At 33.2% G+C, this 12462-nt stretch overlaps 1 protein-coding gene across 3 annotated transcripts in view; it reads right to left on the minus strand.

Moving 5' to 3' along the window:
• LOC111047055 (symplekin) overlaps positions 1 to 12462 on the minus strand; it is a 41272-nt gene that overhangs the window by 7278 nt on the left and 21532 nt on the right. For all 3 annotated transcript variants that reach the window (XM_039437589.1, XM_039437590.1, XM_039437591.1), the window contains exons 14-19: positions 10463 to 10707; positions 9419 to 9597; positions 8688 to 8848; positions 2867 to 2993; positions 1665 to 1852; positions 51 to 227 (exon numbers count right to left, since the gene is read on the minus strand). In XM_039437589.1, coding sequence (XP_039293523.1) covers positions 51 to 227; positions 1665 to 1852; positions 2867 to 2993; positions 8688 to 8848; positions 9419 to 9597; positions 10463 to 10707 — 1077 coding nt within the window. The remainder of the gene's footprint in view (positions 1 to 50; positions 228 to 1664; positions 1853 to 2866; positions 2994 to 8687; positions 8849 to 9418; positions 9598 to 10462; positions 10708 to 12462) is intronic.

The raw sequence follows: 12462 nt of genomic DNA on the forward strand, positions 1-12462 counted from the left end.
AGGTTTTTTCTTGGTTAGGGAGAGGACAAAATAGATGAGGTGTTTTGTACCTGGTTGTCAGTGAAACTCATGACATGGTTAAGCAGAGGCTGCTTGAGATCTGGCGAATTGTCGAAGACGTCAGCCAGTTGGGTGGCCGGCAGTTGCAGCAGAACCTGGAAGCTCTGAGGTTTGGTACGTTGGCAGCACTTGATGAAGCCTTCCCACACTTTCTTCTGTTTCCACACCTGGCAAATTAAAACGATTACGAATAATAAGTATTAAAAACAACCTTTGAAAGGTATGTTTTAATGAATAATAAGCATTGAGAACCATCTTTATTCATTTATTGTACAAAATACTACAATGATAATATGATTATGACATTCATGGAAAAACTTGGCTGAGTCTGTACTATTTCTCTCCAAACATTTTGATAAAATGTTAATGTTGTCCAAAGGTTGAGGTTATAATATCACACACTGCTTCGTCACTTGATTTTTGGTCCAGGAATAAATACTTATCTTGATAAGTTTTGAGAAAACATAGCTTTATGTTTTCATCCAACTAGATTATGATTCAGGTGCACATTCCAAACTTCTCTTCTGTTTCTAGACCTGACAGTTAAAAGCGTTAATGTGATAATAATTTTTATCGAAAGCAAACTTTATGAGGCATTATTTTATCTAACTAAATTACGATTCAAGTGCACTTTCTAAGCTTTCTTTTGTTTCTACAACTGGCAAATTAAAAACATTACGGATAATTAGTATTGAAAGCCGAATTTAATCACGCTGCACACGGGGACAATAGTAGCTTCCACTAGATGTCGCGGAACACGGAATCGGAAATGCCATATAGGCTACATTTGAGTTCAGGACATTTCCAATTCCGCGTTCCCTTAACAGCTAGTGAAAAGCTACTATTGTCTACTAATGTCTAGTCTGGTGATCTAGTGGTCTTGTCTAGTGAACATTATTCTATTTCAATTAATTACTTAATACAGTCCCTGAAATTGATGAACTTTTACTTTCAACGTTTAATTGTTAAGAAATGTGATGAAAATAGGTTGTGCTTTATCTCCATTGATAGTATGATAAATAATCATTTATACACATTTCACGACGGTAGACATTCTGATATGTTGTGGGGTTGAGTTGTTGAAAATACTCTACTTAAGTATGCCATATGGAAGTTCCTATCATCTAATCGAGCAAATCTACTCTACTATTCAAGTCAATTCAGCTTCATCTCAAAATAGATATATATAACAATATTTTTAGAAACATGTGTAAATCAGTGGATATAAAAATAAGTGGATACTTCAAGAATATAATTGATATTGGAATATAATAATTAATTATTCCAATTCTGGTATGAAATAGAGTTTCCACAACTTGTGCACGGGAATGAGTCTACAGTATCTACTCCTTAATTCTCAATTCAATATCTAATCAAATAATAATCATTCCAAAATGACACAATAGAACATATTCCTTTTCACATAATCAAATTAAAATTATTTACATACAAACTAAACTTATAATTTTCAAAGCTGAATAGATACAAAATTGAATAGATACAAAATATATTTTCAGTTATAGTCTTACCTGCTTCAGATTGAGTCAACATGACCTACTCCTCTATTATCAATTAATTGAATAAAGTTTGAGTTGTGGTGTTACCTGTTTCAGAATGAGTCTCTGCAGTATGTTGATGACGAAGCCGATGAGCCGTGGGTAGAGAGAAAGAGACTGAATGACAGTGCGCATAAGTAAGGTGGGGAGGGGCGAGATCTCCATCAGATTCTGCATTACAACTGCAAGCACTTCCTGTGTATAGGCTGACTTCTCCGCGAAACACATCGAAGTTGCTGCAAAATAAATAAAAGTTCAAAATGAACATTGTTTTTATATAATCAAATTGAATTAAAATACAGCCCTGTTGCACAAGGACTTGTTAAATTTTAATAATGATTAAATTCCACATATACACTGTATTCACAGATACAGTGAATTTATAAACAAAACAAAATATTGAATGAAAAAGACTAAGATATTGTCAAAAACCACAGATTTATTGATACTTAGAAAGACCGGTTTCGGTAAACTATTTATCAGAGATTGACAATGGTGTAATAACCGAAACCGGTCTTTCTAAGTATCAATAAATCTGTGGTTTTTGACAATTTTTTAGTCTTTTTCATTCAATATGAATAATTACCACAATATCAACTTCTTAACTACACAAAAAGTGAAAACAAAATACATCATAATTCCATTCATGAGCCGAAGCCTGTGTGCGGGAATGAGTTGCATCATCACTTGACTGTAGCCAAGTGAATCATTTAGTACATAATATTTGATACGTAAGTAGCTATTCAAAGATGTATGATTCATAAATAAAACTCAAAATGAGAATAATCCTTGTGATTCAATATGTAATTAAAAGCGAATCAAGAATAATAATGAGGAAAATGAATTGAATGAGATAGTAGAAAGATGATTGAAGGAAGTGTAAGGTGTTAATTATGGTGAGGATGAAAAATATTGAAGAGGGGTTGAAGAGGGGATGGGGGAATTGAGAAAAGCTGTCAAGCAAAGAAAGAAGAATCACTTAATGGTTACAACCCAAGGAGAGGCAAAGCACGAAAAATATAATTTAAACAAAAGAATGCTGAACACGATTCAAAAAAAGCATAAGAGCAATATAATACTTTATACTTAAAAGTTAACACTAACAATTATTTTCTGTTAAGTGTAAACGTATTGAGAAAGAAAAACATAACACACAATCTGAACAAGATATTTATACAAAAATCGGGAGAGGAGAGGTTTTGAGCTGAGGATGTTGTACTCTAAAAAATAAACATGAGGTTGAAACTGACCTTTGATGACAGTCTTGAGCTCGCATTTTGTGGGATCAATGTTGTGGAGAGCTATGAGCAACTCTGCGGGCGAAACAGGTGATGAGTGGCCTGCCTCTGCATGTGTGCCTAGTAGTCGGTTGAATACCTGTGATAATCATGTTTAAAATATATTAAATTAGTATATTATTTATTGTCATTAAACAATTTGTGCTATACACATAGTCAACAACAGTCATATAAAACCTTACAATATAAGTTGGAGCAAATAACATTTGAGAATATAAAGCTGATTCATAAATATTTGAATAAGATGTTTGTAAGAGTAGGCAAAAGATTAGAATGAAATGAAATGAAGATAAGAATGAAATGACTGAGTGATGACAAAGTTATAAATGATATGGACTAATGAGAAAAGCTGGAAGGACGATACTAGAAACACTTTCATTGAGCTTCTAAATCTAGATATATAAGAGTTCTTAATGATAATATGAACTAATGAGATAAGCTACTAAGACATTACCTACTAGAAACACATTCATTGAGCTTATGGATATAAGATTTATGAATGATATAGACTAATGGAATTAACTAGGAGGATAGTATTAGAAACATGTTCATTGACCCCCCCCCCCCCAGATCTGGATATAAGCCTCTTGGTTGATAAACTGCTAATTTTAGGGTATGGATAATTTACTAAATACATAATTACATGTACTGTAAAAATATTGTCCTATGCAAACTCTATTTTAAAAATGCATAACTTGCCTTTAAATTATATACATTTAAGATTTCAAATCAGATATTCAAATCTCCATTGAGTTGGAAAAAATCAAAAGGATAATCAATTAGGGATAATTTTTCCAAGGATTTCCAAACCATCTTTCGAACTTCCAACTATTTTCCAAAGTTTCAACATTTAATCTAAAAAGATGTGTAATACAATAATATACAAAAATAGTATACTAGTAAGAAGTGATGCAAATATACGAAATGATCGTTCTATATTGTGTATATTTTGTATTGAGAAATATTATTTGACAAAAAATTGTTTTTTAAATTACTAAAATTTTATTAACTTAGAGTACTGTGATTTTTTAGTTAGTATAAAACAATAAGATTAATGGGCTAAAGTGCACGTCCAGTGCCAACATACCTGTCATCAAATTTTTGGTTGGGATCGATTTAGTATGTTATTTTGAGCACAAAATCACAAAAATTAAACGGCGCTCACTATTGTTTTTAAAATAGCAGAACTGTTCAAAGTAGCACAACTTTACATGCATTTAACCTATAAGTAGCAACCATAAGTAGCTAAGGTAAGGAAAAGCTGTAGGTTAAGAAAAGCTTTAGGTTAAGAAAAGCTTTAAGTTAGGAAAGCTTAGGTTAGGAAAAGCTTTGGGTTAGGAAAACTCAGATTAGGAATATCATAATTTGATGATTTCAATAATCAAAATGGCTGCTACTCATAGGTTAAATGCATGTAAAATAGTGCTACTTTGAACTTAGTTTATTTAAAAAACAACATTTCGTGCTCAAAATAACATACTAAATCGATTTCAACCAAAAATTTGATAATAGGTTTGTTGGCACTGGACGTGCACTTACACCTATTAATGAAATAAATGTCTCAGTTTTGCTTAATAATTGTTTATTTTGTCATAGTTAGTTATGTTATAGTTTAAGTATTTTTAAAAGCTTTAAAACAGTTTAATAGCGAGAAAAAGTGACAGATTTCCTCCGCTTAACATGGGCATTATCACCACCTTCCAAAGTAGGACTCTTATTTTTGTAAATGACAACAGTCTTCTCATTGTTTTGCGTATAAGGACTCGGATCCGAGCTGGGGAAACAATTGATAATACGAGGCGCGTCTGGTACATCCATAGTAGTGATAGAGGTCAGACTAGATTCCACCGAGAGGAAATAATAATGCTGACCGACACTTTTCGGGAAATGTTTCGAAATATCGGGCAGATCTCCCAGCGGAGGTTCTATGTTGAAAGGGTACACCAGAACTCCAGTTTTAATACTTGACAACAAGTATTGAACGTAGAGGTTTCTATTAAATCGATCATCGTCAGATTTATTGAACAAAGATAACCTTCGCAGCCATCGGAGAACCTTGTATCCGTCTTCCCGGTTTTTTAGGAAATTGACAGATCTGGATACCAGCATCATTTTGCAGTAGCAGGCAAAGTCCATGTCATCCAGAAAGTCCAGTTGTTCCCCGACTTTACTCAGATCTATATCGAATACATCGATTTTGTCAAATAGTGATTTGGTGCGGTCGAGAGAAGGTTTTCCCCATAACTTTTTTAACCCAGCAACCACTGAATCTTCATTGAGCATGATTTATAAGTTTGAAATGTCAATGAGGGTTAAGAAAATACAATATATCAAGAGAAGAGTACAATGTTTTAAATGTACAAAGGAAACGTTTGAAGTCTTTTAAACAAGGATAGAAACACTATTATTACTAGTTATTTTCAAGATGTAAACAAAAGGTTTTCAACTAGGTCAAAATATTTTCTTCCAATTCTATCACACAATCCAGGGTGAAAATTACTTTTGTTTTCAGTGATACCTGATTAAAAATGTTGATTAGTGTTCAACTTTTTATTGGAACAAAAATTTAGATAAACTTACGAAAGGAAATTGAATGTACTGTATTAAATAGACATGTTTTTGAAAGAGGATCTCTGTTTGTGTTTAGTGAATGAACACATGTTGATCTTAATCAGATGATTTTGCAATGCCAATTTTAAATTTTCCACGCTTAGGACTCCGCCTTTTAAAAGGCGGCTTCTCTGATTGGTTCTTGTGGAATTTAATAGCGGTTAAAAATTGACAGGCATTTGTGCAACCAAGCCATTGCCGTTTTTCAAAAATCACAAGTTACATACAATATAATTTATAATATACTTATTTTATGATTTCATATTTCACGTATTAGACAATATTTATAATTTACATACAATTTATAAGATTATAATAATTTTAAATAATTATTTTTCTGATGAACCTTTCTTCATTCAAGAAAACCGTCTGTTCAATCACATGATTATTCAACTTCTTTCACAAACATTTGAGGGAATATCATACACAACAACACACAATAAAAACATTCTTCAAAATTGATCGTGAGAAAATCTTTCGTTTATTGATACATATAAAAATTATTGTTTTAAAAGCTTCAAATTCTAGTTTTAATCAAATTAAAAAATGGAAAGAATTGAACAACTAGAACTCGACTACATGAAAGAATTACTAATTATACGGCTGAAATTAAACAAATTCGCACTGAGAAAGATCAAGTACGAATACAAAACTGGATACAGAAACTTGTGAAATTGAATGGAAGTGAGAACGAAAAAGCACTGAGGAATGAGTACACAAACTGGCTGCTAAAGAATGTTAAGAGGGGAGTATTGACGTATCCGTTCGACCAAAACCCGCCGACTGGAACTCTACCCAGAATGACAGTTCTGTTACAAGAGAGGCAACAACAGTTGATGGCAAGTGGGGATGTAAGGAAATTGGGATAAAATAATCGAAAATTAGGATAAACTGTCCAAAAATTATGATTAACAGTGCGAAAGTTGAGTTAAAATGTGCAGAAATTGGGATAAACTGACCAAAACAAAAATTGACCAGTGTAGAATATTGTTTTCAAAGTTTTGTCTATGTGATATAGTAATCTAAAAAATATAAGCCTTAACCACAGCCAGTGTATACTATAAATCTATTATAGATATTAGTAATTAATTATATTTAATTTGAAAGATCGGAAGGCATTGTGTAAAAAAACTCCACTAATGTAGAATATGTTATACAAATCAATGTTTTCAATTGGGAATTTGAAAATGTTTTTTCTTCAAAAAAGATGTACTAAAATATTATAAATATATCCTAACCATTACAAATGAAAATTAAAATCCAAGTACCCTTTTTGAGATTGTTTACTCACAACATGTCTCGGCTATATGATGACATTATCAGGTTATTAAAAAGACAATCCTAACCATTAATATGTAGCCGTAACTTGGGGAGAACCAACAATTATAAGAAATTAAAGATTTCGTCAACTATCACAAATTTTAAAAAGAAAGGACTCACACTAAAGATTAAATCAAAAGTGTTGAAACATGTTTGTGTTTTTCTCCAAATGAAATTCGTGATATTTGACTACATTTTTGTGTTCTTAATATATGAATAAATATCACTACATCTCACCAAACACTGTGTGAGAAGCTCAAAACTATAACAATTAGAAAAAAGGATAACATTTATTAAGTTGAATTCATTTATAAGATAGAATAAAAGTACAATTTCTTGAAATTAATAAAATAATAGATAAAAAACAAATCATAACAACTAGTTTCAGTGATCTAAACCATCTTCAGGTTATAACTAATATCAGGGCACCGAGCTTCGATCGTTATTTCTTTATTGATGAACAGAACACAATTATTTAAAATGATTGTGGAAGGACTAACAGGCACAGCCCAAAACTGTTTTTCCCCGAATTTTGATTTATACACTATAAATATTCCAAAAAGTAGGTTATGTTCCATACACTTGAATTCATGTCCAATTTTCAGTCCAAACATTTGAAAACAAAAGTTTTAATTAAGATTGTTTACAAACCAAATTGAATAACAAAATAACACTCACTAATCATTAAAAAATTTTTAAATAATAATTAACTTCAAAAATTCTGATATACTCTAATTTAGAATGATATACCATGTCATGTCAACAAATCAGATTATTTTGATCAAGTCGATTAAAATTTGTAGATTAATATTTCTCGTGAGATAAGCTGATTGATTACAAATAGTTGAACAGCTAAACATAATAATTCTGTCTCTCTTCCACACAGGCACTCACATCTTCTGTAATTGGCAGGTGACGAAATCATCATCCGTTTTTCCAAGGATGAATAATTATTATCCTTTTTATGTCCTTCAGCGAGTTTTTCCAGGGATGAGACTTAGTACAAACGAATTTTTATATCATAAACCTACTATGTTCCAAATTTCGTGAGAATCGTTAGTGCCGTTTTCAAGATCCGTCGGACATACATAACCATTATAACCCTATAACCAAGGTCTATAAAATACAGGTCATGACACAATCCCGTGATGCATTGCAAAATCGCCATTTTATGGGGTCCTAGTTCACCGATTTTCAAATTCATTAGCTGTTATCATTATAGATTAAACAACATGATGTGTTATTTTGTTATATTGTTCAAGAAATATTGTTCGGTTTTGAATTGTAAAATAAATTATCCCCACAGAATAATAATATTTAGTTTAAAACTAGTAACTGAATTTTTGATTTTTAGATTGGGAACTTCAAACACTTTTTGAGTTTAGCCTTTTGTCCCAATGCCTTATGAATATCATAACAAGTTACAAGAATAAGAACAATTTTTAATGATAAAAAATGAATTATTGAACCATTTATTATTGAAATTTCATTATTAAAAAATCGAAAACCTGAATTCACATATTATCTGAACGAGAATATTGTTTTTAAAAAGCATAATGCATGATTTTGTTATGAGCAGATTGGAATATTTCAAATGTACCGCCATAAAGACCCCACATAATGGCCGCTCCATAAGAAACACGAGTGTCATGACCTGTATTTATAGACCTTGTCTATAACCATATACAGAAATTGCTCGCTTAATATAATAGGATTTATTATAATTTGTATTTTCAATCTACTATTTTGTTAATTTCAAAAAAGGGAACTATAATTCTATTCTATAAATAAAAATAAGAAGCCCCGAATTCATACATTTTAAGTTAAATTTGACAAACCTTACCTCTTTTACAACGATGGGATTCAGCTTGATTAACTTGGGCAGAGCAGCAATGACCTCCTTCTTGGTGAGACCGTTGAGAACGGGGATAAGGAAGCGGACATCAGACACTCTGGTTTGATACAGTTCTCGCACCTTTGCCACCAGCTCAGGACTGGGAGTGCCTATAAAAACATTCATCAAATTAATATAATTGAAACACCATTAAATAAGTTCTATGTAATCTTATAATTTTTATAATTATTAATAATAATTTAATAATAAAGATCGCGGGGTAATTTTGAGGGTTTACATAATATGGAGGACCGAGGAAAATACATAAAATGCGGATCGACTTAGTTGATGCGGTTGTAACGGTGCGGTTTTAACGACGACTGGGGGTCTACTGGGGGTCTCAGCCAGCTCTGCCGGGAGATCAACTTGGGTTGATCAACTTGGGAAGGGATAGCACCCTTCTTCTTCTTCTCCTCCTCCTCCTCGGAGATAGACAGAGCTAGGTAGAGAGAGAGAGAGAGGGGGAACGAAATGCGATAAGACATGCACTTTACTGTTCCCATTCTAACCAAATAATATGTATTCACAAATAAATAAGTAATTTTAGTACATCCAGTAGATGTTAAATTTTTCTTGAACTTTTCATTAAGGTACATATTATGCATCATCTATGTTCAATGCTAAACTGGGTTATCTATAATATGCTGTGTTGAATAAATGAATGCCTTATCTTATATTACCTTTATCTGTGAGAATGTGTATGATTCGAGTGACAAGCGTTTCAGATCCTTTGGGACAGTCCTCGACCAATGACAGAAGCTGCGGAGAGTCCATTCCCATGCCTCGCACGGGGACTTCCACTAGTCTCAGTATTATCCTCTTTATATCAGGTATTGTTTGTACGTATACTCTCGCCAACCTGTAAGCAATAATAATTGTGTTTGAAATACAAGAGTTGAAATTTATGAAGCATGAACTGGATAATTTTATCAAGAATAAGAGAATTGAATAAAATAGAAAGTGGATTTATGAGTACAAAGATAGAACAGAATAGAAAAACGTTTATTGAATAAATAAACTACCTTAAGCGAACCTCAAAGAGGCTGCTTGACAAGGTAAAAAACATGTACAAATTTACAAAACATGTAAATTCAAACTTAAATATGCATATATCAGTGAACGTTATTTTAACAAGAATTTACTCAACAGTTAAAATTATCATGATATTAAATGATTTATTGTTGGCTCAGCTCTCAAAAGTTTTATAATGTATATTCAACCTGAACTTACATACAAAAAATAGAACGGAATGAATTACAACAATACAATAAATTAGTGATGAATTTCATTATGCTGCATCCAAAGTGTAATTATTCAACCAAATTTTTAAATTTCTTCTCAATAGGCGCATATTAACAAACTCAGCACAATTATAGGGTAAACCATTGAAAGTCTTTGGTACAATTTAGATAAAGGTGTTCCTGGTTAAATTATTCGAAGTAGCCAGATATGACAGAAATATGAAATTGAATGTCTGCCTTTATATTCTGTCTAGGAGAGCAAAGTTAGGGCGTAGCTGACCTTTCGTTACATTACCTAGTCATCCCATAAATACTAATTTACAATTTTTTTTCACCCATATGAATTAATTGGGTTTTTCCATCTATGGCAGGGCCTTGTTTTCCGTAATATTGAAGTTGAAAGAAAAAGACTAAGAAATTGTCAAAATAATTAAAGGAATTATTGTCAAAGACTAAGAAATTGTTAATATTTAAGTGACTTACTCGTGTATAAGCTTGTGGTTGGTGGGCAGGAGAACGAGATACAGATATAGACAAGCTTTGATGGCGTCCTCATGCCAGGCCAGGTCGTCCGGCTTGGTGCGTCCCTGCTCCACCCCAAACAGCAGGGGAGGAGGCAGCGGCAGGCGCAGGAAGTCCAAGTACATCACTGAGTACTCCTCAATGATACTGCGCAATTCCCCTCGGTCGTAAAGCATCACTATGTAGCTGATCGCTGTGCCTCGGATCTGGTTATTACATGAATAAAAGTATTCATTAAAGTCATGCATTCAATCTGCTCAACAAGAAATCAATAATCTTTATTATTGTCATCGAACATTACAAATGTTATAAACAAACGTCATGTGAAGATATTACATAGCATTGCATATACTAACAATATACCGTACCGCTAACACATATATATACATAACATTGAACATATATTCATATACAAATATAATATAAAACAGGCAGATGCTCACGTTATGACTTAGGTACTCGTCAATTGTATAAAAAGCCTGTTTTTTGAGCCATTGTGCTACTGTGGATTTGAACTTTTTAGTGGTAAATTTTTTATTGTTGTCGGTCATTTATTGAATAATAAGTATTGTTGATAATTATAGCTTTTGAATGTTTATTGCAGTCTGATGTATGGCGTAATTAGGTTATTCCTATTTCTAGTTCTATGATCATGCTGATGTCTTGTTAATAGAGTTAGGTTTTTTTTAACATGGACCAGGTTACAATAAATGTACATTGAAGGGAGAGTCATGATTCCAAGCTCGATAAATCTATTTTCACAGCTTTCAACACTCCTTAGACCAATAATACAGCGAATGGCTTTTTTGCCTTCTTCATATCACTTGAGTTACCCCAAAGACGGAGCCCATAATTGAGATGAGAATGAAACAAACCATAGTAAGTCAGAGTAAGTACCTCCCTATTGACACAACATCTTAGTCTCCTTAGTAGGTACATAACTCTGGACAGTTTCTTACACAGATACTCTATGTGGCTACTCCGACTCAATTTACTGTCTAGGACAATACCCAGCAGTTTAATCGGCTTCAGGTACTCCTGGTGCTCCCTGCTTAAATTATTTTTAAGCCTGAGTAGAATATTTTCTGTTTTACTCTCATTGAGAGTCAAACAATTAGCAGCATACCACTCCCTGCAGCGCTCAACCGAGGAGTCCAGATGAAGTACAGTGCTGCCAGATTTCACAGAAGCCCAGAAAGCCTATGAGCTAATTATGAGAGAAGAAGAGTGAAGAAGAGAGCGTGGTCATTTCAATAAAATCAACATAGGAACGGCAATAGTGTGTTCCTATTCTGATGAGAAATAACACTGGCATTGGAGCCTCGTGCTGTAAACTAAGGTTTGCACGGACTATAGAAGGAATTCTGGTGACTCTGTTTGATGTAAAAAACATAGGACTATATTTTATATCGCTAGCTCAGAGCAACAGTGAGACATCTTACATTTTTCGTGCTTAAAGGTTATGATGGTGTTCATGTATATTGCAGATGTAGATTTCAGTCCAATGAACTGGAGAAAAATGAGTGGTGTTCTTTGTGATAAGAGAGTGAATTGTCAAATGAAGGGAAAAGTGTATAGATCAGTTGTGAGGCCAGCTATGCTGTATGGAACCGAAGCATGGCCCATTTCAAAGAAACAGGAACGAAAGATGGAAGTGACTGAGATGAGAATATTGAGATGGATGTGTGGGGTTACAAGAAGAGATAAAATGAGAAATGAATTGATCAGAGGCACTGTAAAAGTTGGGCCACTGGGAAAGAAAATGCAGGAGACAAGGATGAGGTGGGTTGGGCATGTGCAGCGACGGGAGGAGGATAATGCTGGACGAAGAGTGCAGAATTTGTTTTTGGATGGTGTGAGAGGACGAGGTAGACCTAGGATGGGGTGTAATGAACTCACAAGTAAAGGTGTCTTTGTACAGGGCTATGCTGATGACTTAGTCCTCATGGTACAGGGAAAGT

This window comes from Nilaparvata lugens, chromosome 11 (genome assembly GCF_014356525.2).
Source record: "Nilaparvata lugens isolate BPH chromosome 11, ASM1435652v1, whole genome shotgun sequence".
In the NCBI taxonomy this organism is placed as follows: Eukaryota; Metazoa; Arthropoda; class Insecta; order Hemiptera; family Delphacidae; genus Nilaparvata; species Nilaparvata lugens.